Below are 28,000 nucleotides of genomic sequence, written 5' to 3' on the forward strand. Positions count from 1 at the left end.
GTCTTCCATTTCCTAATAATTGCTCCCACAGTTGATTTCTTCAAACCAAGCTGCTTACCTATTGCAGATTCAGTCTTCCCAACCTGGTGCAGGTCTACAATTTTGTTTCTGGTGTCCTTTGACAGCTCTTTGGTCTTGGCCATAGTGGAGTTTGGAGTGTGACTGTTTGAGGTTGTGGACAGGTGTCTTTTATACTGATAACAAGTTCAAACAGGTGCCATTAATACCGGTAACGAGTGGAGGACAGAGGAGACGTTTAAGAAGTTACAGGTCTGTGAGAGCCAGAAATCTTGCTTGTTTGTAGGTGACCAAATACGTATTTTCCACCATAATTTGTATGATTTTTAATGAATTTATTTGCAATGTGATTTTCTGGATTTTTTTTCTCATTTTGTCTGTCATAGTTGAAGTGTACCCATGATGAAAATTACAGGCCTCGCTCATCTTTTTAAGTGGGAGAACTTGCACAAATGGTGGCTGACTAAATACTTTTTTGCCCCACTGTATATATAGATTCTGGGTTAAACTTGGAACATTGTTATATGAAGAATTATAGTATATAAGGAGTGAAAGAGACTGTTTTTTACATCAGAATTGAATGGTTATCTGTTGGAGCCAGATGGCTTTGGAATGTGTTAGGGGAGACGGGTGGAGGTCTTTGGATTAGGCCTCCAGAGGGTTGAGGTCAGGTCCAATCCCAAAAAGGGAGAAACAATGGTTAATTATCCTATCACTCAGTCTTCCTGTCGGACCATAACAGATGTAAGGATTGGAGGAGGAGGAGGAGGAGGAGGAGTGCCTAAATTGGGAGAATATATACACTTGTGGTGGTGGAAACATGTGTTGTCTGAATGCGGCTGTATTGACCCTCTGGGCAAAATAAACTTGGTAAAAAACTTTCATAAATGTCCGTTGAGTTTTTACTTTGAGAATTAGAACCTAACACACACACAGCTGAGGGGAGGTAAAATCCTCAATTTAATTTAGGGCCCCCAATTGGCTATGGCCAGCTCTGACTGCATGTGTGATTATGGATGTGGATACGCAGACCCCACGAGCCACTGTGGCCCCACATGATAAGTTTAACTTTTTTGTGGCACCTACCCCCATCAATGTTACCCATACTTTATGTAGGCATATTCACTGCAAAAGGCATGCTCCACAGGTGCATCAAAACTGTACTACACAATTGGTGATATGAACTCAATATTAAGAGGTGACAAATATTACATCCTCACAGAAAGCTGTGACTCTACTCTAACTAGAAGGGTCATATGCTTGTGCTTTTCAGAATGCATCTCTCCCTCATCTATGCACACAGCGGTTAGAGGGAGTGAGAGCCAGCAGCGAAACAGGCAGATACTTTCATAGCAGGAATCAACATAATGCATATACTGTATTAGTGTTAACAAAATAATGGCTCTCAACAATCTATAGGAACGTTGGGTAACACGTTATTTGGATGGTCTACAGCAGCCTTTCTTAAAGTGTGTGTCGCAACCTGCTAATGGTGGGTCGCAACGTGTAATTATTTCATTACTGGAATTGATTTGGCCAAGTGCAACTGTGCTCTCGGTTCAGTGCGCTCTCCACTTAGCAGCTGTCTCTGCTCAGTTTGGCAGCTGCGTGAGTGGGAGATGCCCGTGTGCTTCGCGGTTTACCTGATCTTTTTTGTGCAGTTCTCTTGAAGATCACTCCGCGAGACACGCTGTAGCACTGTTGTTCAGCAACAGATGATATGCTGTCAGCCACTGTTATTCCCACACGCCATCACTCACTGCTGTCAAACGGACTCATGCTAGCCACAAGTTCTGACTGAGCTCAATCATCATAAAACGCAAAAACATTGATTAGTTTCTCTTTCACACAAACTTTGAGAAATAACGAGCAGCGCCCACAATGTTTGTTGCGGGGAAGTGCTTAGTAACGGGTCTCAAAACTAACAAATGAATAAAGCGGCACGTCCTGACCAAACACAGCACGATGGTAAACCCAGGGAGTTCTTTCAGAACAGGGTAGAATGCTTCAGGAAACAGTTCTACGCAGATTCCACATCTCCATCTAAATGCTATCTTTATGGGCCCATACATCTCTGTACAGGCAGCATCTAGATCCCCCCCCTTTTTTAAAGGCCTACTTTAGCTATTGATTTATCTGGGCTTTACAGTCACAGTACCCAGCTCCATGGGGAATAACACTAGAGCCCGATCAATTTATCGGCTGACCGATTATGTTCGGACGATATTAGCCGTTTACGGGAATTATCTGTATCACTGTTTAATCCACGGAAAAGGACAGATAATATTTGTGCTGAAGAGGGCGCTCTTTACATGGCCCTAGCCTATTTGCCATGGCATGCTACAGCAAGACTGGACACGATCACCCAATGCAGTTACACTAGTCAGAGAGGAGAGTTAACTACTGTGAACTGTTACTACGGTGCTGAGTATATAGAAGCTTGACAGTTCAATAAAATGTGAACTGTCCATGTACTGTTACATGAAGTGCCATGGTAGGGTGTTAAGCACTTTCAACTCTGTGGTAACGTTTACATTACAGCCCTTTAGTGAAGCCTGCAAAATGTGGTGTTATATTTGCTGTTTGCGAAGGTTACTCCTCCAGTTACTCATATGTTTTCAGAGACAAAAATAACAGCAGGTTCAAAACTAGCACATCGCAGCTACGTTTTGATGTATGGGTTGTCACTTTACACCACTCCATTTCCATGACAAGTGCTCGGCAAACTTGCTGTATGAGAGTACTTGAGGATTAGTGCCATCTGGAATCCTTGGGACACCTCCCTAAATCCTAAACGTAACCCCTACCCTAACCATAACCCTTACCTAAGCCGAACCTTAACATAACCATTTTAAAATGCTTACTTCAATGGGGTAGGGATATTAAGGATCCCACATAGCAAGTACCGGTCACTGAGGCAACACTTGGCACTAGAGGCAGAACAGCAAATGTTGTGATATGTTTTTCCTTTCATGTGACAACTGCCATATTTCAGTGGCTACAGCCCTGCAAACAACGAAAACGTAGCTAAATATTAATACATTGAAAATGTGTCCTGTCATTGTTGTCTAGCTGGCTAGCATGAAGCAGCTCAGTCTTCAGTCTAGGAATTTATTTTTGCTGGAATCAGTGCAGTTTATAGTCCTTTCACTAGAGTAAGTTTTTCCATTAGAAAATCTAGTCTTTCTGGTGCTCCTACATTTTATGTGGTGCTCCTAACCTTTTAGTTCACAAATTCAAAGCTTGCCTAATAATTTTGAATTATTCCGCAATCTGAATGTTGTTTTTGCCTACTGTTATCATTTAATTATGCACTTACATAAATCATGTTTCATTCACAACTGTACAGATGTGATCTACTTTTGGGATAAACCAAATGACCATAAGAAAACAGCAACGCCCTCATTTGTTAAAAATAAGTTAACCAATTATCAAAAATACTCAGCTTCCAAATCCATTAAATGTTTCTTAAATTTAATAAATCTGCTTTGAGTATTTTTGTAGGGCTGTTTTAAGAACAATCCATACAGAAGATTTAAAAAAATTTTTTTTTATCCCCAGCTATTATTATAATTATCATCAGCAGATATCAGTTATCGGTGAATAGTTCCACTCTAAAAATATATCCAACAATCCCATAGTCGGTCGAGCTCTAAAACACACAAGCAGAAATTATAGCCACTCACTCAACTGTGATAATTTTCTTAATTTATGGTCAAGAAATTTAGGTAACAAAATCATTCACGCAAACTAATTCTAATAAATGCAGTACAACACGTCTTTTCCTATATTTTCTAAAAACACCACAATGCTATAATCCTAACCAACCAAAGACCACTATTTTCCTCTGTATCAAATAACAACCCCCCCCCCCCCCCCCCAACAAAAATGTACTGTCTTTTTCCTCCCCTCAAAAGGACTCCTCCATCTTCCTCATGACAAAAGCATAACGGCTGCATGACCAGCCCTTTCATAACCAAAGTGGAGGGGAATAGTGCGCTCTTTTCAAGCTAATGGAGGGCTAGCATGTCAGCTCTGGTCCCTATAGGAAATATGAATATGGTGGTGAGGATTTGGTATATGGTGGGAAACTGAACTTATCTAGGGACAGGCTGAGTGACATAGGGTTGAAAAAAATTATCTGTTGACAGTTCTCCAGAAATCCTGGTTGGAAGATCTCTGGAATTACGAGGAATAAGCAGGAAATCCACGAATCATTCAAATAGAATTTCTGGAAAACCAGGGAATTTTGGAAACGTTACCAGAATTTTGCAGTACTGCAGTGACATGACAGCATGATCGGCACCCTACTTTGAGGATTAGCTACATGAACCCATAAGTGATCTCTGTCTCCACGGATCAAAAATCAAAATGTCACATGCGCCAAATACAACAGGTGTAGACCTAACTGTTACTTACAAACCCTTAACCAACAGTGCAGTTCAAGAAGTTAAAATATTTACCCAATAAAATAAGTAAAAAATTATTAAAAGTAACAGAATAAAATAACAATAACGAGGCTATATACAGGGTCAATGTGCGGGGGTACAGGTTAATCGAGATAACTTGTACACTAAATAAATAATCCAGTGGACATTTTATTAATTGTTCAGCTTGGGGGTAAGAAGCTGTTGAGGAGCCTTTTGGTCCTAGACTTGGCGTTCCTGTACCGTTTGCTGTACGGTAGAAGAGAAAACAGACTATGACTTGGGTGACTGGAGTCTGACAATTTTATGGGCTTTCCTCTGACACTGCCTATTATATAGGTCCTGGATGTCAGGAAGCTTGGCCCGAGTGATGTACTGGGCCGTTTGCACTACCCTCTGTAGCGCCTTACGGTCAGATGCCGAGCAGTTGCCATACCAGGCGGTGATGGAACGAGTCAGGATGCTCTCGATGGTGCAGCTGTAGAACATTTTGAGGATCTGGGGACCCATGCCAAATCTTTCCGTCTCCTGAGGGGGAAAAGGAGTTGTTGTGCCCTCTTCACGACTGTCCTGGTGTGTTTGGACCATGTTAGTTCATTGGTGATGTGGACACCAAGGAACATGAAACTCTCAACCCACTCCACTACAGCCCAGTCGATGTTAATGGGGGCCTGTTAGGCCCGTCTTTTCCTGTAGTCCACAATCAGCTACCTTGTCTTGCTCACAATGAGGTTGTTGTCATGGCACCACACGGCCAGGTCTCTGAAGTCCTCCCTATAGGTTGTTGGTGATCACAGGGCACTGACCTGGCTAGTGGCTCGCTACATTACCAAGTAAACACAGAGCAGGGACGTACAGTATACAGTGATGTTATTGGTTGGACAGATGGTGTGCCTCATTTTCATTCTATTAAACAAGTCATGACTGCAAAACATGCAAGTAAAAAAATACAACATTTTGCAACAGTGCGACACAAATAGCCAGCCTCGTGATTAAAACATTATCGTTGATGACAGTCGGCCCGTGTTCTATAGAGATATGACTTGTGCTCACAGTCACAAAGCAATCGGGTGGCCACCGTATAGCTATTAGCGCTCCTCATTTGGGAGTTTATGGCAGCATACTTTGAATGATAATTATGTGGGAACAAAAGGCAGGTTGGAAGACAAAGGCAGGTTTAGAGTGAATGGGCTGGCCCTGTGCCGCAGTAAGTGTTCAGAAAGGGATTAAACAAGGTAATTATCTCGGAGAATGGATGGATGGGGGAAAGGAAAGCGGTCTCAGGTTGGCTCTGACTGTCTCCACTTAGCACCTCAGAAATAGCAACTGAACGATCAGATCGAGACACAGGACATAGCTGAAAAATAGGGGCAGGTAAAAGACAACGACGTCTCAGAGACTCTTAGTTACCACCCCAAGACCCTTCTCGCTCTCACCTCTCTGATCTTGTCTCGTTTCTCCTTGATGTCGGGCTCCCCGGGGTCTCCATCGTTGACCCCCACCACCTTGGGCATGGGGACCGGTGGTAACGGCTTGGGCCCTTCCTTCTTCAGGTCCTCCAGCACCTTGCTCTTCTCAGTCTGGATCTCAGCCCGCAGCTCGTCCCGGGACTTTCTCAGCTTCTCCTTGGCTTCCTGCAACGCCCGCTCGTGGTCCGCTCGGATCTTATCCCGCAAGCTCTCCTCCTCCTCCCTAAAGAGAAACAGGAAGTCAGCTCACAGGTTACAACACAACCAGGAAGTAAATGACATCAAACCAAACAGCTTGAAATATTACATATAGGTTCAACATTGTATAACAAAGTGAAGATTTAGGCCACATGTCAAGGCTTATTCCCTAAGGCCATATTCAGCCTACTGTGGAAAAATAAATACAAAGGAATCAAAAGCCTTGACACAAAAAAAAAGTCCTCTTAAATCCGTTTCTCTTGCAGTTCTATAATATACTAGATATGTTAGAAATTATAAAACACCTCTACCAGTTCTCAGCTGTAAGGGCCCTGGAGATGCGGGCTGTGATCTGGAGGGCTAAACCCTGACAGAGCAGGGGACTTGCATGTGTAAGAGAGAGGGAGAGAACAGGACAGATAAAAGCCAGCCGTGAGTCAAAGTGCATAAGAGCAACTGCCACACAGACAAAAACACACAGTACAGCCTGAGCTGTAGGCACAGACAGAGAGCCAACATCTCTAGCAGTACAGCGATAAAAGAAAGCATGAAATTGAGAGGAGAGAGCGAGATGAAACACAGCCAAAAAAAGGGGTCAGGTGGATACGGAGACGTGCTCTGATGAGATCCGCCATCACGGCTCACTTCACCTATGATGAGCCCCCAGGCCCCCATTTTGCGCCTCCCAAATGTTTTAACAATGCAGAGGGCTCATTATAGCTCTGCATTTTTTATTTATTTTACCTTTATTTAACTAGGCAAGTCAGTTAAGAACAAATTCTTATTTTCAATGACAGCCTAGGAACAGTGGGTTAACTACCTGTTCAGGGGCAGAACAACAGGTTTGTACCTTATCAGCTCGGGGTTTGAACTTGCAACCTTCCGGTTACTAGTCCAACGCTCTAACGACTAGGCTACTCTGCCGCCCCATTGACATGATTGGTTGACGGTAGGTGGGGGCGGGAGGTCCTGTATAAACACACTCACTTCCTTGACATCTTCCTTCACAACAGCTCTACAAAGTGCAAGAAGCATGAATGCCCTGACTTCTGCAGAGGCCGTATCCCCGTGTTGCACGGCTAATGCAGACATGGGATTGAACATGAAGCGACATTAACTCACGAAGACAGACAGGCATTTTAGATGAATTACCCTTCATTCATTCAAAGTGGACTGGCTCCCAGCATAGACAGTGATCCTCCGTTTTATTTCATAACCATACGGTTCCCTGATGTGGGCCTATCCACACCCCAGGGCCAAAATAACAGCACCACACTACTTACATTAACCCGGGCTTCAGAACATTTGTCGATGTGCGTGTCGGTCTCCATACTAATTGATAGGAAATGTGTTTACACAGTGATGAGGTTTGTGTGTGATTAGAACTGACTCAGTCCGGATAGACACACTATAACCCACCAGAGGGCTGGAGTCATACGCATCGATAAGTATGCCCTCGCAAACATGCATTCAAATATGGTATTTAGTGGGTTATAATGTGCAGACTGACTGAAGCGCTTAGCGGTCATGAGTGTTTACCGGTGTGTGGGGCACGGCAGCGTGTAATGAGATAGTGTTTTCAGCCCACACCTTGCTATAACGGCTCCTAGTGAGACGGAAAGGCCAGGATGACAACATGAAACACCAATAATACGGCATTACTATACAGCCCCGGGGCTAATGGGCGGAGTCAACATCTGACTCAATTATGATGACGAAGACATGAGCCCAGGCCCCAGCAATCAAGCCTGCCTCGGCTAACGTTCCTGTTCCCTTCAGCAGACAAGAGAAATTGCATCCACCTTCCTGATTACTGCCTGCAGTCATGTGCATCATCATAGTCACTTCCTGCTTTCATTAGCCTCTTCCAATGGCATCTCATATTCTATTGTTACAGGAACATTTGGTGCTGTCTGTCAGTCAAAAGCCATCATCAGCAACGGTAAAAGGCAGAACACTGCCATATCTCGGAAAATAATATTAACCATGGAAACAATGACTGGCAAAACGGAAGCAGCAGGGTGTAACCATGGTAATGCTAGAACACTTGCAGTCGGTCTATGAGAAAAGATTGTCAAGACTGCACCACGATGTAATTACTACTAAGCCATGGGATGGTTTTTCAATACCGTCAATTACTTTTCTTTTATTTATTTTTTATACCTTTGAATATTTGTAGCAACATTGAAGTAAATACCTGCAGTGAACTTGAGAAACACGTTAGGATATAAAGAACAATAAGTTAATTTCATCTGTCACATTATTATGTAGTTTGTTAGTCCCCATGAGGGTTTAATTAAATTTAAATTTTATTAAATGAGTTGACTCTTCACATGGGATGATTTCACTGAACAACAAAAGAAAGGAAATATTGAATGATCCATCGCATCTCCCAGAAACTTTCAACATACATCTGTAAAATGATAGTCTAGAAACTAAAGCTTTGGTTGTCTTCCTCTCAGGCTTCCATGTCTTCTCCCTGGACCTCCTCAATGTCCACCTCTTGAACATCAGCCTCATCTTCCGTCACTTTCCAACCTTGTTAATTAGATTTTTATATTTGAGACGCTTCAAAGTAACCACCCTTTGCCTTGATGACAGATTTGCACACTCTTTACATTCTCTCAACCAGCTTCATGGGGTAGTCACCTGGAATGCATTTCAATTAACCTTTTTGGGATAGGGGGCAGCATGTTTCACTTTTGGATGAATAGCATGCCCAGAGTGAACTGCCTCCTACTCTGTCCCAGATGCTAATATATGCATATTATTATTAGTATTGGATAGAAAACACTCTGAAAATTCTAAAACTGTTTGAATGATGTCTGTGAGTATAACAGAACTCATATGGCAGGCGAAAACCTGTGACAAATCCAACCAGGAAGTGGGATTTCTAAGGTTTGTAATTTTTCAATGCTTGGCCTACCGAATACACAGTGTCTATGGAGTCAGGTTGCACTTCCTACGTATTCCACTAGATGTCAACTGTCTTTAGAAACCTGAATGAGGATTCTACTATAAAGGAGGGGCTCATGAGATCTCTGAGTCAGTGGTCTGGCAGAGTGCCTTGGTCTCATGACGCGTGCTCCCGACAGAGTTACCTCTCGTTCCAGTGCTTTTCTTCAGACATAGGAATTCTCCGGTTGGAACATTACTTATGTTTTATGTTAAACATCTGAACGATTGATTCCATACATCGTTTGACATGTTTCTAAAGGACTAACGGAACTTTGAGTTTTTGTCTGGATGAAGTGCTTGCGCCTCATGAAGATGAATTAGTGGGCTGAACACGCTAACAACAAGGGGCTATTTGGACATAAATGATAGACTTTATGGAACAAATCAGTCATTTGCTGTCAAACTGGGATTCCTGGGAGTGCCTTGTGATGAAGATCAAAGGTTATTGATTAAATGTATCCATATTTCTGCTTTTTGTGACTTATCTTTGGCTGGAAAAATGGCTGTGTTTTTTTGACTTGGCTATGACCTAACAATCATGTTGTGCTTTCGCTGTAAAGCAGTTTTGAAAAATCGGACACGGTGGGTAGATTACCAAGATGTTTATCTTTCATTTGCTGTATTGGACTTGTTAGTGTGTGAAACGCCTGCGCTAGAAAGGTTAACCGGTCGTGCCTTGTTAAAACTATAATTTGTGGAATTTCTTTCCTTCTTAATGTGTTTGAGCCAATCAGTTGTGTTGTGACAAGGTAGGGGTGGTATACAGAAGATGGTATTTTACCAAATAGTGCTAAGTCCATATTATGGCAAGAACAGCTAAAATAAGCAAACAGATGATAGTCCATCCTTACTTTTAGACATGGTCAGTCAATAATGAACATTTCAAGAATTTTGAACCTTTCTTCAAGTGGTCGCAAAAACCATCAAGTGCTATGATGAAACTGGCTCTGAGAACCGCCACAGAAAAGGAAGCCGCAGAGTTACCTCTGCTGCAGAGGATGAGTTAACTGCACCTCAGATTGCTGCCCAAATAAATGGTTCAGAGTTCAAGTAACAGACACATCAACTGTTCAGAGGCTGTGTGATATCAGGCCTTCATGGTCAAATTGTTGCAAAGAAACCACTACTAAAAAGGAAACCAATAATAAGAGACTTGCTTGGGCCAAGAAACACGAGCAATGGACATTAGACAGGTGGAAATCTGTCCTTTGGTCTGATGAGTCCAAATTTGAGAATTTTGGTTCCAATCGCGTGTCTTGTGAGACGCAGAGTAGGTGAACGGATGACCCAGAAGCATGGAGGTGGTGGTGTGATGGTGCTTTGCTGGTGACACTGTCAGTGATTTATTTAGAATTCAAGGCACACTTAACCAGCATGGCTACCACAGCATTCTGCAGCTATACACCATCTCATCTGGTTAGCGCTTAGTGGGAAAATCATTTGTTTTTCAACAGGACAATGACCCAAAAGACTCCTCCAGGCTGTGAAAGAGCTATTTGACCAAGGAGAGTGATTGAGTGCTGCGTCAGATGACCTGGTCTCCACAATCCCCCGACCTCAACCAAATTGAAACTGTTTGGGGTGAGCTGGACTGCAGAGAGAAGGAAAAGCAGCCAACAGCATATGTGGGAACTCCTTCAAAACGGTTGGAAAAGCATTCCAGGTGAAGATGGTAGAGAGAATGCCAAGAGTGCGCAAAGCTGCCATCAAGGCAAAGGGTGGCTACTTTGAAGAATCTCAAATATATTTTGATTTGTTTAACACTTTTTTGGTTACTACGTGTTATTTCATAGTTTTGATGTCTTCACTATTATTCTACAATGTAGAAAAAAGTAAAAAGAAATAAACTGAACGAGTAGGTGTCCAAACTTGACTGGTACTAACACATGTGGAAAAAGTACCCAATTGTCATACTTAAGTAAAAGACACCTTAATAGAAAATGGCACAAGTAAAAGTCACCCAGGAAAATACTACTTGAGTAGAAGTCAAAAATGATTTGTTTTGAAATATTTAAGTAACAAAAGCAAAAATATTTTTTGCGTCACAAATGGTCCTTTTGTTCGATTAATTCCGTCGATATATATCCATAATGTCCATTTAAACTTTGCCAAAACATTTCAAACTACTTTTGTAATACAACTTTAGGTATTTCTAAACGTATATAATCGATCAAATTGAAGACGGGATGATCTGTGTTCAATACAGGAGCAAAACAAACTGACACTACTTTTCTGGTTTACGCGCCTCTATCAAAAGGTACACATGAAGTGACGTTCATTCTGAGCTATGGTACTTCATTACACAAAGGAAAAACCTCAACCAATTTCTACAAACTGGTGACATCCAGTGGAAGCGGTAGGAACTGCAGGAAAGATAAATTATCTAATAAATAATAATCAAAAACTCAAAAAGTTCCGTTACAGTCCTTTAGAAACATGTCAAACGATGTATGGAATCAATCGTTCAGATGTTTAACATAAAACATAAGTAATGTTCCAACCGGAGAATTCCTATGTCTGAAGAAAAGCACTGGAACGAGAGGTAACTCTGTCGGGAGCACGCGTCATGAGACCAAGGCACTCTGCCAGACCACTGACTCAGAGATCTCATGAGCCCCTCCTTTATAGTAGAATCCTCATTCAGGTTTCTAAAGACAGTTGACATCTAGTGGAAGCCGTAGGAAGTGCAACCTGACTCCATAGACACTGTGTATTCGGTAGGCCAAGCATTGAAAAATTACAAACCTTAGATATCCCACTTCCTGGTTGGATTTGTCACAGGTTTTCGCCTGCCATATGAGTTCTGTTATACTCACAGACATCATTCAAACAGTTTTAGAAACTTCAGAGTGTTTTCTATCCAATACTAATAATAATATGCATATATTAGCATCTGAGACAGAGTAGGAGGCAGTTCAGTTTGGGCACGCTATTTATCCAAAAGTGAAAATGCTGCCCCATACCCCAAACAGGTTAAGTAAACCAGACGGCACCATTTTTTATTTTTACGGATAGACAGGGGTACACTCAGACATAATTTACAAACGAAGCATGTGCTTAGTGAGTCTGCCAGATCAGAGGCAGTAGTGATGACCAGGGATGTTCTCTTGATAAGAGCATGAATTGGACAACTTCTCTGTCCTGCTAAGCATTCAAAATGTAAAGAGTACTTTTGGGTGTCAGGGAAAATGTGTGGAGTAAAAAGTACATTATTTTCTTTAGGAATGTAGCGAAGTAAAAGTTGGCAAATATAAATAGTAAAGTACAGATACTTTAAAGTACTAAAGTAGTTTGAGATATTTTTACTTAAGCACTTTACCACTGTAACATAAACTATTAAGTTAACTAAGCTCCGCCAAATAAATTCTTCCCAGCTTGGTTTTGCTAACTTGCTAATGTCATTAAAGTGGCTAACGCTAGCTAGCAAGATCAAGCTTCTTGGTAACAACAGCAGAGACAAGATTTCTGCTGCCTAATATTTGTTTTGAGCATGCTGCAAACTGCGTTTTGAGATACTTGCACAACTTTATGAGCTGGGTTGTCTGTCCTAGTCCTAGTAGTAAATTAGCATTTACCTAGCCTTCGCTATGAGAAGTCCTTGGTACTTGTTTGCATTTCGGTATGGGATGTTTTTGGGGATTTTATTACATTTGAAAAAACAAATAGCGCCCCGTGTTTACACTACCGGTCATACCATATATATTCCGGGATGGCACATGTAATGTAATCTCCGTCACATGGAACCGGTAACATGTGCAGTGCAGTGCACTTGTGACAATGGCATTTTCTTGCTAATTGCATTATGGAACGAACATTTGCCGTAGCCGACAGTCTTGTGCACATTGCTGCGCTCATTAATAAATAGTTTCTCAGCATTAAGCTAAACGCCTGTTGCATCAGTTATGTAGCCTAGGCGTACTGGTTGTATGAATTTCAGATCTATCGTCCCACAACTGTCCCAGAGTCTGTTTGGAATAGGCTATTTCTTTCTCGACAAGAGATGACAAACAGAATAGGTAGCCTAAACTTTTCTACCATAGTAAATTGACAGACTAGTGATTTATGCATTCGTTACTTATCTTCTTAGCTGAGGAAAAGTAAAATGCGGACAGTTATTCTATCATGTTCAAAGTGCACATCTGAATTCGGTAAGAAGGACCACACATGGTTGCATGTTGTTAATATGAATTACCATATTCTAAACGTGATTTGTCATTCTGAGCACTGTGGGTTGACGCACTAATTAGGTTTCGGACTCAATGCAAATGGGGCCGTTATATTTCTCAAATGTCCGGTAAATAAAAATGTTGCCAAATGAAAACCCTGACACACACTCATCTAAAATATAGGCGCAGACGCGGTGGCTACATATGAGGTACAAGGATCAAACCCTTTTTCAGAGGGATGCTTCATTCCCCGGTGCTCCCTGGCACTCGCTGCCTATCCCGAGGCTTTTGGTCCAGGCACTCCGGGCAGAATGACTCACTGTGGAGAGCAGCAGACTGCCTTAGCTTCCCCACAGAGATAGCCTTCACCATGGTACTATTCAGAATGGCCATGAGGCTTAGATCAGAGCTCATTCTCAGGGATAAGAAATACAGCCAGGGGAAGAGAGGTTTTTATCTTGGGAGGCTGAGGTTTCACGTTTAGCAGAGGAGCTGGAGATGAGAACATGGGCAGGGCTCTACACGGACTTAAAAAAATAAAAATAAAACATTTTAAGTACAAGGAGCACATGTGCACCGAAGTTGAAGAATATTGGCACAAAGTTAGGAGCACAATTCAAAATATTTAAGGTACTCAAGTTGATGGAAGTCTCTAGCTATCATTCCCTGCCATTGTAAGTGATGCTGTGTGTCCCAAAAAGCAATTTAGCAATGCTGTGAAAACATTGTGTGACTAGACAAAGAAAACAGTCTCCAATATAACAATGTGTCCGACTCCATACCCCAATCCCCATATCCTGCCCCCTCCCATCCCCATAATAACTAGGGTTGCCAACTTTCTCACTAACAAATAAAGGGAGAAAAGGTGGCGTGCCAGTGCACGGTGGTGTGGGTATGGTGTTGTGTGAATAAATACAGTGTATATCATATTCTTAGTCAATTGGAAAGGCAAAACGTTTTTATATTCCATTTAGTCTATAGCTGTACTAAAACTATCATTATGTAAACTTATGTGAATAATCCTCAAAATAAATCAAAGACATCACAATTTGGACCTTTACCGCAAGAGAGAAAAAAAAAAAGAAAATGCAAAAGAGGATAAAAGGGGCACGAGTCTACTTTTTCCATGGATATTTTTTGCTGCTCTTGACTCAAGCAGTCCTTTGTCCTTTTGCATAGCCAGAGAGAAGTCCTTACATGAGAAGTCACTGTTCACAGATATTTGACGTTCATTTTTTATCAGCTCTGTCACAGAGACTCTGTGCTGCATCCGTTTCTTGAGTCTGACCATTAGAAATGGTCATCAGAGAGAAGGTCCTCTCCACAAAAGGCATTTGAGCCTGGCACACTGAGGACAAATGAGAGGCCGATCAGTTTCACCATTACATGTTCTGGTGAGAAATCAAACCACTTGTCAATGTATGTAATGACAGTGTCATAGACCCTCAAAGTCCCGTTGCTGCTTGGACCTTTGTGCTAACAATTGTTTGTCCATCAGCTGCTTGGTCTGGTATCCAAAAAGCTCTTCTGTTGTCGCTGAAGAATATTCATTTTGAAATGTTGGACTTACTCGTAAACATCTGTGACGCAGAGCGTTGTTTCCTCCAGCTTTTTCACGAGTTGGTCAAATACACACCCCACGTTGTGGAAAAAGCACAGATAAATCTCAGCAGCTTCCTTTTTTTCTTCATACTCAAAAATACTCTTCAGCGCCACAGGACAAGTCTCCCCAAGGGACCTGAAGTACGAAGTAAGAGCTGGCCAGCTATGCAGGAGACGATCGACAGTTGGATGAAGAGAGCGCCATTGTGTGCAAAGATGTTGCAGAATTTCAATGTCAACAAAGGCAAAAAAATGCAAGCAGTTCCTCTCTTCGGGAAGCAGATACTGAGAAGTGGCTGTAGAGCTTTAAAACAATTGTCTTAATATCCACTGACAGCTCATCTCAGGCATTATGAGCTATGTGAGCTGGGCAATTAGCTTTCAGAATGCGATTGTTGGCATTGCTCAATAACTGGTAAACAGAGAGGTGTTTTCCAAAGTTGACATTGGTATTATCTGCTGTATAGGCTGTGATGTGTCTAATATCCAATTCATGCTTTTCCAGACAGTTCATCAGAGCTTGATGAGTGCCATTTGCAGTTTCATCACCGTCTTCATAAAAAGTCCAGTAACTTGCACTGCACTCCATCACAGAGAAATATCTCACACACACTGGAAACATTTTTCTATTTCTCTTGTTGGAGGCATCACTGGCAACTGAGAAATACACGGGCTCACCTTCGGTCGGGGACAGATCATCCAAAATATCCAGCACAGTATTTGGTCCTAAAACATTCATTGGAATCATCTCAGCTTTCGTTCTTCCCAACATTTGAGTCATGAAACAAGGCACCTTTGAGCTTAACAAGACAGTCTGTGCTGTTGTAGCCGAGTCCATGTTTAACTGTATGGTACACGAGGCTTCATTTGCCGCGATTATCATTTTCCAAAGCAAAGTTATCACGATGAATGCACCGATATTGCTTGCACCTTTAACTAGCGTGGCCTTCTTGTGCATTTCTGTGGATGCATGCTGAGTTAAGTCATTCTCCTATCAATGGCCAATTGAGAATTCCCAATGGCATAAAGTACAGAAAGCTTTTGCAGAGTCACCACTGACGGGTTTAACCCACGTCTTTTTTTGCATCCCATTGTTTGCTGTGATTGGATGAATATACGGGACAAGGGAGGTCCCGTATGGGACAAACCAATTTAGCCCAATATCAGGGACAGCCCAGCTAATACGGGACATTTGGCAACCCTAATAATAACTGCCATGGCGCCACAACTCAGCCAAAACAAAATAACTCTGCACATATTTTAGATGATAGTGTTTAAATTAGCTTTTTGTTTTTAATAAGTCATGAAGATTTGGTTTCGATATGTTTGGTTGGTTTTTATCCATAGAGCTGAAAAATTTATGGCAAGTCTGCTTGTTTGGTTTGGGTAGCTTGATCGCTAGCTGATGACTAAAGTTAGCATTTAAAAAGATGCACCGGCTCCTTGATCAATGACACCTGACTGCATTGTGGAAATGGCAAAGAGCTTGTAGTGAGGATGACTAATGCTATGGACTGATCTGTGCTACACATTAGTTGTGGAGGACTACTAAGTCCAGGCTACAGAGAGGTTGAGCTGAGGACGACATCAGGGCCAGCAAGGGAACTCTATCACCTGGCATCACAGGCAGGCTACAGAGAGGATGAGGACATCAGGGCCAGCAAACCAACTGCATCACTACCATCAAATCATCCATCTCCACTGGGTTCTCAAAAGCACCAGTCTCATTGTGAAGAAATTGTCCAAAGCTGGCTTCATCACCATCAATTTCATTGTTTTGTTAATCTACCCAATTGTCATGTCTAGTTTGATTTTTGTCTTTATCAGTAGGCCTATACTGCAATTCAGCTTTTAACTGTGAATGTGTAGCCTGTAAGATTAAATGAACACATGAAACAATAAAGCCTTCATATAAAACTGTCTCTCCTGCTTTCCGCCATCCTCCCACAGTTCTCTGTTCGGTCGTGTTCCATCCTTCCATCTGTGTGGGCCCTGATGACATCAGCCCGGATGGACAGTGGGTTTAGAGTTACTCATCTCCAGTTCTGGCCCAGGCATATGCTCTTTAAAATGAGGATTAGGGAGGAATGCGTAAGCCTTTGCCTTTTTACCTCCATTTTCCTCTTGACTATTTACAAGGTAGCGGAAAGAGAATTAACACCAGGGATTTAAGGAACAGCAGAGTGTTGGATTAGCTACCTAGTATTGACACTAGAACCAGAAAGCAACAGAGGGAGAGCGGGAAGTAGAGAGTAAAAGACGGTAGAGGATTTGCAAACGCATAGATGCTGTTTTGGGGGTTGACATGAATAATGTAATGCAATGAAACGCTTCCCCTGCACACAGGTGTCTCACCCACGGAAATTACTTCATCCATTGATCTCCTGCTCTGCTTAAAACCTCCCGCTCCACAGAATTAATTACGTCTGGTGGCTTGGAGGGTTTGATGGCTGATTCACAGAGTTTCTCCCTCCATCTCCCCCTCTCATTACGCCAGGGTCTTCACAGTGCAGCCATCGTCGCTGGTTACTGATAGTGTTTACTTTGAGAATCAGTCATTTGCTTGGGAAAATCACACCTGTGCTCTGCTCATTTGGAATTGTTTCCCCTCTTTAAGAGGAATAGATGAATGGCAAGCAGGTGGAAGAAGTGTGTGCTAAATACCAAGAGGCGCACTGCAGAATAGATCATGTCCATTGTTCAAGGTTATCAAGTCCACTTCAGTGTCTCAAACAAGGTAAAGAGAACATAATGGGTTTATAAATCAGGAGCACAGAATTGAACAAAACCCTCAACCGAAGTTGAGCTAAAATGTCCCATCTCTGTAGTCAGTGAAAGCAGTCCCTCTCTGGTGAAACCCATTGGCATAGGCCTAAGTCTGTGCATTTGTTTGCTCTGTATCAAAACTGCTCTCAGAGAGAAGGGCTCTCCTGGGAACAATAGCCTCATGGTATCGATCAAGTGATGCACACAAGTCTAGCTTTACTTCACCTTTAAGTGGAGAGGTCTGACAGATAGTGAATAAAATACATGCTGAGTACAATTGTTCCGTCTTCCTCCTCCACCTTCCTCTCCTCCTTTGTCTTGTGTTCATATAAGCCGCTGCTGGCCATAGACTTCCCATCCCAGACTTCCCATGACCCACTTGGCATGCCTGAAGCGAGCGGTGGTATAACGGACGACAGCACTCCAAGCTCGGCATTCAGGGGGTGTGTAATGACATACTTTCCCTGGCTGCTCAGCCATTGTTCCATCTGGTCACCTGAGCCCCTGGCTGTATGGCCTCATCACAGCATCATGACCTATATCCCTGTGTGACTAATGCCTCTTAACAGCGTTCCTCAGCGCTACAATCCTGGGGACCAACAGGGCTGTACAATTACTCTAGCCCAGAAGTAGTAACACTCATGATTCAATTATCAATCATCAAGCTTGAGGCTAGATGAATATGGGGTGGGCTGCTACAAAATGGTGCTCTACACAGCAAGACCAGTCAACTGAAAAACAAAATGGGACATTGTGGGTTTTAGATAAGGTGCTGAATCACAAACCTCTGCTGGAGCCCCAATTTAAATTTACTCATCAGCATGTACTAATTACGACACCAGTTGCCAACAACCGCTGGGGTCAATTCCACTTCAATCTCTAAGGTCCTGAATTGAAGGCCATAGAGATTGGATATGGTTTCTAATTCACTGGGCCTCTCAGTTTGAACTCGTTTCCTGAATTGACAAGAGTAATTGCAGCTCCGGTCAGTTGGCTGGCAAGTGATGCCACTCGGCTTAAGTGCTGTCCCTGCCAGCCATTGTGTTTTAGAGAGCATTGTGTTACAGTCAGACACACAAACAAGTCTCTCTCTCAAAGAAGCTCGTCATCACCATTAACGAGCGGGAGCAGCTTGGAGCAGACAAACGGAGGCAAAGTGAGACACTCCAACTGGTGATGACGAGTCAAACGCTCTGCTCAGGCAGGTGCTGGCACCATGGCTGGCTGACACTGTCGTCCCTGAGTAATGTGCAGGATCCTGGGAGAGCCTTCTCCATTGGTTTCTCCCTTCCCTTATGGGGTCTGGGCTGATTAGCGCTTTGTGACAGAGCACTAAGTCCATGATGAATCCAGCTTCGGACTGTTTTAGTCATGGGCCCTGCAGTTCACTTACAGCTGAGTCTGACTGCTGCAGCATGGAAACTGTGTGTGGGTGTGTGTGTGTGTTACTGAATTGATTGGCTTTTCAGCAATGTGCTCTGTATTGATGGATTCTTGTGTTTCTTTCTCTAGAAATGTGTATAGCCATCATGTTTATCTTGATGGCCTTCTATTAGTCTAGTCATACATCGAGTGTACAAAATCTTAGGAACATTTGCTCTTTCCATGACAGACTGGGTGAATACCAAAGCTATGATACCTTGATGTCGCCTGCTAAATCTACTTCAGCCAGAGTAGATGAAGGGGAGGAGACTGGTTAAAGAATGATTTTGAAGCCTTGAGACATGGATTGTGTATGTATGCCATTCAGAGGGTGAATGGACAAGAAAAGATTTAAGTGCCTTTGAACGGGGTATGGTAGTAGGTGCCAGGCGCACCGGTTTGGGCCAAGAACTGCAATGCTGCTGGGTTTTTCCACAATCAACAGTTTCCAACAGTTATCAAAAATGGTCCACCACCCAAAGGACATGAAATTGTAGAGTCCACACCCTAACAAATTGAGGCGGGTTGTAACTCAATATTATTAAGGTGTCCCTCATGTTTTGTACTCTATTTCAACCACATTTCTCGATGGTTGTCTTTCAATAACCATGTAGCATAGATCTCCCAGTCACGTTAGTCTTGTGTCTCTGGGGTTTTGTTTGTGTTGCACCTTCTCAGACCAGTCTGCCCTTCTCTACCCCTCCTCTTAAACACACACACACAAAACCGTTTACAGCTTGAGTACATTCTGGGATCGTCAGAAAGACAAAAACCATCTACAGCACATGCATGAAAATCCCAGATCTAGGGCCATTAAGTTGCCTAGCCATTTCATGGATGGCAGAAACTGGTAGGTGGGTGGGAGAGAAGAGACACAGAGCTCATGTTTGGCTCCAGAGCCTGAGGAGCCCTGAGAGGAGATCCACTTTATGGGTCATAAGTGAAAGCAGATGCCCAGCTGTTCCCACACATAATACATTATTCATGAACAGCCAGCAAAGCTGACCCGGGTAGTGTATTCACAGAGAGAAATCCCTGCGACATGAGTCTTTCACCATGGATTCAACCCAGTGAATGAGTTCCCCTAGCACAACAAGCAGTAATGCCAGCTTTCCAACAGTCTAAAGCCTGTCGCATGCTTCTCAGATGAAATAGTGTATGACAACTTTGTGACTGTTTGTTGGTGTTCTGCAGGTTCTTTTGTTTGGGGGGGGGTTGATAAAAAAAAAATTAAACAGCATGTTAGTAAAAGAGAATGAGAACACCAAAGCCTCCCCATTGCTCTGCATGGTGTTCTTGGTTACACCAATTTCACGTGATTAAACCCCCCCCCCCCCCCCCCCCCCCCCCCACTGAAGCAGCAGCATATATTGGTAGTAGGCCTAATCATGTATGATGAGATGACAGTACCCATGGTGACCTGGAGGTGTTCAGCTATATTCTGAGAGCCAGTGGATCAGGAACCCATTTTAGAAGTGCAGTCACACACACATGCTTCCTTCTCAGTGTGAAGGGCTGCCTGTCACTGGTTTCACCAGATCTGCAATCCAATAAGTTTTGTTCCATAAGCTCCTCCACACCAAGATGGGAGAGGTGTGTGCGCACGTGTGTATATGTGAGTGTATTATTAGTCACGGTTCAGTGCAATGCTCACACACACACACACACACACACACACACACACACAGAGAGAGCTGCAGATGAATCTAGTCATGCGGTTTGTGTCTGACATGGAGAGAATGAAGCACAGAACAGAGGTATGATTCCTAAGATCACACCAATTATGATAAATCAGCAGGCTGGGGTGTCAGGCTGAACTATGACCCAGATTGTTAGAATAGTTAGGTATATGTAATTACATTTACCTGTGGCTCAGTGCAACCACAGCTCTGGTATCGGGTTTCCTCTGGCAGAGACGGATGCACCTACTACGGAAGACTAGCACACAGACTCTGCGAGTAGGCTATTTTTTTTATTCATGAATTGATCCCAACCCTGCTAAGGCTGGCTCTGGCATGATGACACTGGTTGGGCAAATTGTTCCTTCAAGGGACCAGATCAATCTCTTACCGACTTGGCAGACAGAGATATTTAAGAAATATACAGTACCAGTCAAAAATTGACACACATATTCATTAAAGGGTTTTTCTTCATTTGTACTATTTTCTACATTGCAGAATAATAGTGAAGTTGTCAAAACTATGAAAGTACACATATGGACTCATATAGTAAGCAACAACAAAAAAATCCACCAAATCTAAATATATTTTATATTTGAGGTTCTTCAAAATAGCCACCCTTTGCATACTAGGGTAGCCTAGTGGTTAGAGCATTGGACTAGCAACCGAAAGGTTTAGCAACAGAAAGGTTGCAAGTTCAAATCCCCGAGCTGACAAGGTACAAAATGTGTCGTTCTGCCCCTGAACAGGCAGTTAACCCACTGTTCCTAGGCCGTCATTGAAAATAAGAATTTGTTAACTGACTTGCCTAGTAAAATAAAAGGTAAAATAAAAATAATAATAATTTAAAAACAGTCTTGAAGGAATACCAACATATGCTGAGCACTTGCTGGCTGCTTCTCCCTCACTCTGCGGTCCGACTAATCCCAAACCATCTCAATTGGGTTGAAGTCATGTGATTGTAGAGGCCAAGTCATCTGAGGCAGCACTCCATCACTCTCCTTCTTCGTCAAATAGCCCTTATACAGCCTGGAGGTGTGTTGGGTCATTGTCCTGTTGAAAAACAAATGATCGTCCCACTAAGCGCAAAGCAGATGGGATGGCATATTAAGTGTGCCTTGAATACTAAATAAATCACTGACGGTGTCACCAGAAAAGCACCCCCACACCTCCTCCAGGCTTCGGGGGGGGGACCACACACGCAGAGATTATCCATTCACCTACTCTGCTTCTCACAAAGACACGGCAGTTGGAAACAGAAATCTCAAATTTGGACTCATCAGACCAAAGGACAGATTTCCACCGGTCCAATGTCCATTGCTTGTGCTTCTTAACCCAAGCAAGTCTATTCTTATTGGTGTCTTTTAGTAGTGGTTTCTTTGCAGCAATTCGACCATGAAGGCCTGATTCACGCAGTCTCCTCTGAACAGTTGATGTTGAGATGTGTCTGTTACGTGAACTCTGAAGCATTTATTTGGGCTGCAATTTCTCAGACTAGTAACTAACTGATCCTCTGCAGTAGAGGTAACTCTGGGTCGTCCTTTCCTGTGGCGGTCCTCATGAGAGCCAGTTTCATCATAGCGCTTAATGGTTTTTGCGACGGCACTTGAATAAACTTTCAAAGTTCTTTACATTTTCCAGATTGACTGAGCTTCATGTGTTAAAGGAATGATGGAATGTCATTTCTCTTGCTTATTTGAACTGTTCTTGCCAATAATATTAGACTTGGTATTTTACCAAATAGGGCGGTCTTCTGTGTACCACCCCTACCTTGTCATAACTGATTGGCTCAAACGCATTAAGGAAAGAAGTTCCACAAATTAAACTTTTAACAAGGCACACCTGTTAATTCAAATGCATTCCAGGTGACTACCTCATGAAGCTGGTTGAGAGAATGCCAAGAGTGTGCAAAGCTGTCAAGGTAAAGGGTAGCTATTTAAAGAATCTCAAATATATTTTCACTTGTTCAACACTTTGTTTACTACATGATTCCATGTGTGTTATTCACTAGTTTTGATGTCTTCACTATTATTCTACAAGGTAGAAAATAGTAAAAATTAAAAAATCCTGGAATGAGTAGGTGTTCAAACTTTTGACTGGTACTCTGTGTGTGCGTGTGTGTGAGATGAGGTTGACAGAATATGATTTGTCAACGCCGATACCGATTATTGGAGGACCAAAATTATGCCGATACCGATTAAAATCAGACTTTTTTTTTTGTTTTTTTTTTTGTAATAATGACCATTACAACAATACTGAATTAACACTTTTAGTTTAACTTAATACATCAATAAAATCAATTTAGCCTCAAATAAATAATCAAACATGTCCAATTTGGTTTAAATAATGCAAAAACAAAATGGAGAAGAAAGTAAAAGTGCAATATGTGCCATGTAAAAAAGCTAACGTTTAAGTTCATTGCTCAGGACATGAGAACATATGAAAGCTGGTGGTTCCTTTTAACATGAGTCGTCAACATTCCCAGGTAAGAAGTTTTAGGTTGTAGTTATTATAGGACTATTTCTCCCTATACCATTTGTATTTCATATACCTTTGACTATTGGAAATTATTTTAGGCACTTTAGTATTGCCAGTGTAACAGTATAGCTTCCATTCCTCTCCTCCCCCTACTTGGGCTCCAACCAGGAACACATCGACAACAGCTACCCTAGATGCATCGTTACCCATCGCTCCACAAAAGCCGCGGCCCTTGCAGAGCAAGGAGAACAACTACTTTAAGGTCTCAGAGCGAGCGACGTCACCGATTGAAACACTATTAGAGCACACCCCGCTAACTAGCTCGGGAGTGGATAGACTTGAAGTCATAAACAGTGCAATGCTTGAAGCACAGCGAAGAGCTGATGGCAAACGCACAAAAGTGCTGTTTGAATGAATGCTTAAGAGCCTGCTGCTGCCTACCACCGCTCAGTCAGACTGCTCTATCAAATCATATATTTAATTATAACATAAAACACACAGAAATACGAGCCTAGGTCTTTAGTATGGTCAAATCCGGAAACTATCATATCGAAAACAAAATGTTTATTCTTTAAGTGAAATACGGAACCGTTCCATACTTTATCTAACGGGTGGCATCCATAAGTCTAAATATTCCTGTTCCATTGCACAACCTTCAATGTTATGTCATCATTACGTAAAATTCTGGCAAATTAATACCCTGACTTTGCGTGCAATGAACACAAGAGAAGTGACACAATTTCCCCAGTTTAATATTGCCTGCTAACCTGGATTTCTTATAACTAAATATGCAGGTTTAATCAAATATACTTGTGTATTGATTTTAAGAAAGGCATTGATGTTTATGGTTAGGTACATTTGTGCAACGATTATGCTTTTTTCGCAAATGCGCTTTTGTTAAATCATCCCCCGTTTGGCGAAGTTGGCTGTTTTTGTTAGGAATAAATAGCCTTCACACAGTTTGCAACGAGCCATGCTGCCCAAACTGCTGCATATACCCTGACTCTGTTGCACAGAACGCAAGGGAAGTGACAATTTCCCAAGTTAAAATAAATGTGTGAAAGCAGGAAATATTAACTAAATTTGCACGTTTAAAAATATATAGTTGTCTATTGATTTTAAGAAAGGCGTTGATGTTTATGGTTTGGTACAAATTGGTGCAACGACAGTGCCATTTTTGAGAATGAGCTTGTTAAAATCACCCATTTGGCGAAGTAGGCTATGATTCAATGATAAATTAATGGGCACCACATCGATTATATGCAACGCAGGACAAGCTAGATAAACTAGTAATATCGTCAACCATGTGTAGTTAACTAGTGATTATGTTAATATTCATTGTTTTTTATAAGATTGTTTAATGCTAGCTAGCACCTTACCTTGGCTTCTTGCTGCACTCGCATAACAGGTAGTCAGTCACGCAGTCTCCTCGTGGAGTGCAATGTAATCGGCCATGATCGGAGTCCAAAAATGCAGATTACCGATTGTTATGAAAACTTGAAAATCGGCCCTAATTTATAAAAATATATAAAAATACACACACAATTAATTGTGCTCTTTCATGAACAATAACAGTGATGCCTATGAATACGTGCATCCTTTCCCAAAATCTGTTTGGTGAACACTGGCTGAACCCGTCAGATAACTAGATGTGTTGATAGGATTCAAAACAAACTGACCGAAAACATGTAACAAATATCTAAACAACTTCAGATCTGTCAGTAATTCCTAATGGATTTCTCAACTCACCCTCAAGCTTAACGTTCAACTCAACCATAGGCATAAATAAATAATGAACACAGCACACAAAATTCTAGTCATGTTTACGAGAGTATACTGAACTCACTTCAAGCTGAGAGTTAAAAGCACGTGAGCCAAGGATTCAATCCTTTACAATTTAATGTCACTGCCAAGAAATCACAACACCTTCGGAAACAATAGGCCGATCCAGAGGACAGTACAGGGAGAGTGCCAAACCAGACGTGGAGCTAAACATGCACTTAAAACCAACTTCCATATCTGAAACATATACAGGAACAAAAGAAGAAAACCCATGGCACAAAGTAATAATAATAAATCTGGACTCTAGTTATTCTCCTAGAACATATTTCCTGAGGGGATTTTTTTATTATCCTCCTTGTACTCATTCAGGGCCCGTTTGAACACTGTCCTCACTAACACACGATGACGATGTTTTGCTAATGGCTGAGTCGGCTGTTAAAAAAAATGCAAAGCCGAATATATTTCCATAAGCTGTGAGCGACAAAAACACAGCCAAGAAAGAAAAAAAACTAAAACAAACTAATTAATGGTTCTGGGAGGTTAAACTCAGAATGTTCGTTCAACATTCTTCATGTAGAACATGAACACTCACCATATCCCACCCCCTCAAACCCCACCTGTTAAGCCCATTTCAGTTGGCAGTGATGCCATTGTCTGAGGCTGCCACCAACACCATTACCTTCTTTCAATGAAAACTAAACCCATCTACAGTAAGCGACTGAAACATAGCAAAACCCTCTTTACTTCAGCAATACAGTAGTGACTACTGCAGTGTTGTTCACACTGCTATGTAGCCTACCACTTATTTCTGATCCCAGCCTCATCTCTTCCCAGGCATCAAACAGCAATAAATAGTTTATTTTGGGCAGGCCACGTCAATGTAAGCTATGGCAAGTTCAATGACAAACAGAAAAATAAAAACACGCCTCAGAGGTGGTGATAGAGGTCACTGCAGAGCGAGCAGTAGAGAAAAAGCTTTTAACACTTACTGCTCTCTACATCTAAAGACTGCTTCACAAATGCCCACAATACACCTCTCGGGACAACTCCACCTTACCCACCTCTCACAGGCAAGCAAACGGCAGCCTACAGTAAACAGGGGCCCTGATTTTTGCGATAAATAATTTACAGGTAAATCTAAACGTTACAGTAGGTTAAAAATTAGGAGGAAAACGAGGGGCACGCTAGTTACTAAAATACTAGTGCTAGTAGTGACCTACTTTCATTCTTTGTGAAGCACTTGTCAACTCCAGCAGATTCACCGCAGAAAGTGTGTGTGTGTTCATTCACCAGTTCAATGAGTTGAACACAGTCAGTAGAGACAAATGTCAGTCAAATGGTGATTACAACCTCTTTTTGCAATGTTCTCCAATTTGCCAGGTTTGTCTCCCAATCAGGAACACATCAGCAGCACCTCAAGTTCAGTCTTACACAACCTGTACACAAAGTAATTAACCAAAAGCTAGGTGTGAGAATCTAAGGCCTTGCAGGCCTTAATGCCCAAATAAGTTATTTTTCAAATCCCTTTTGGAATACTGGCTGTCCAAACAGCAAGTTACAAGTGACCACATCAGATGTGTTGTGTTCAGACAGCAGTCATTTCATGACATGGCAATGCTAGTTGTCATAGTAAAGACGGATGTGTAAGCAGTGTAGGCTGATTAGTTTGCGACATAACTTCTGAGTGCACCACCAAAGTGACAGTGCATGCCATGGACATGTCCCAGTTGCTTTGAATGTTCAAAATCAGTGTAAGAACTCTTAAAGCCTCAAAAGGATGATCCAACTTTTAAAACAAGTCCTTTATGTCTAGCTACAGCAGTCAACTAGTTAGGTAGCCATTTAGCATTCCAGCACATTCACTCATCTTTTTGTAAACAATTAACAAGCTTCAAATCAAGCTTTGCCACATGCGCCAAATACATGTGAAACAGTGAAATGCTTACTTACAAGCCCTTAACTATTATTGAACTGCACTGTTGATTTACAAAATATTTACCAAATAAACTAAGTAAAAAAATTATAAAAAGTAACAGAAAAAAATCAAGGTACAGAGAAAAAAATTATAACGGTACCGAGTAAATGTGCGATGTACAGGTTAGTCGAGGTAATGTGTAGAGAGTAGCAGCAGTGTACAAAACAAATGGGTGACAATGTAAATAATCCAGTGGCCATTTGGTTAATTGTTCAGCAGTCTTACGGATTGGGGGTAGAAGCTGTAAAGGAGCCCTTTGGTTCTAGACTTGGCATTCTGGTACCGCTTTCCGTGCAGTAGAAGAGAAAAGTCTATAACTTGGGTGACTGGAGTCTGACAATTTTATGGGCTTTCCTCACACACTGCCTATTATATAGGTCTTGGATGGCAGGAAGCTTGGCCCCAGTGATGTACTAGGCCAAACTAACTACCCCTCTGTAGTGCCTTACAGTCAGATGCCGAGCAGTTGCCATACCAGGCTGTGATGCAACCAGTCAGGATGCTCCCGATGGTGCAGCTCTAGAACCTTTTGAGGATCTGGGGACCCATGACAAATCTTTTCAGTCTCCAGACATTCTTCACGACTGTCTTGGACCATGATACTTCGTTGGTGATGTGGACACCAAGGAACTTCAAACTCTCGACCCGCTCCACTACAGCCCTGTCAATGTTAATGGGGACCTGTTCGGCACGCCTTTTCCTGTAGTCCACGTTCAGCTCCTTTGTCTTGCTCACATTGAGGGAGAAGTTGCTGTCATGGCACCACACGGCCAGGTCTCTGACTTCCTCTGTCTCATCGTTGTCGGTGATCAGGCCTACCACTGTTGTGTCATCAGCAAACTTAATGATGGTGTTGGAGTCATGTTTGGCCACGCAGTCGTGGGTGAACATGGAATACAGGAGGGGACTAAGCACAGCCCTGAGGGGCCCAAGTGTTGAGGATCAGCGTAGCAGACGCGTTGTTGCCTAACCTTACCACCGGGGGTGACCCGTCAAGAAGTCCAGGATCCAGTTGCAGAGGGAGGTGTTTAATCCCAGGGTCCTTAGCGATGAGCTTTGT

General features: G+C 42.3%; 1 protein-coding gene across 5 annotated transcripts in view; it reads right to left on the reverse strand.

The window, feature by feature from the left end:
- The window catches only part of LOC109869372 (mannosyl-oligosaccharide 1,2-alpha-mannosidase IB), a 146,119-nt gene that overhangs the window by 114,149 nt on the left and 3,970 nt on the right, over positions 1-28,000 (reverse strand). For all 5 annotated transcript variants that reach the window (XM_020459463.2, XM_031799179.1, XM_020459500.2 and 2 more), the window contains one exon: positions 5,882-6,137. In XM_020459463.2, the coding sequence (XP_020315052.1) occupies positions 5,882-6,137 (256 nt within the window). The remainder of the gene's footprint in view (positions 1-5,881; positions 6,138-28,000) is intronic.

This window comes from Oncorhynchus kisutch, linkage group LG2 (genome assembly GCF_002021735.2).
Source record: "Oncorhynchus kisutch isolate 150728-3 linkage group LG2, Okis_V2, whole genome shotgun sequence".
NCBI classification, from domain to species: Eukaryota; Metazoa; Chordata; class Actinopteri; order Salmoniformes; family Salmonidae; genus Oncorhynchus; species Oncorhynchus kisutch.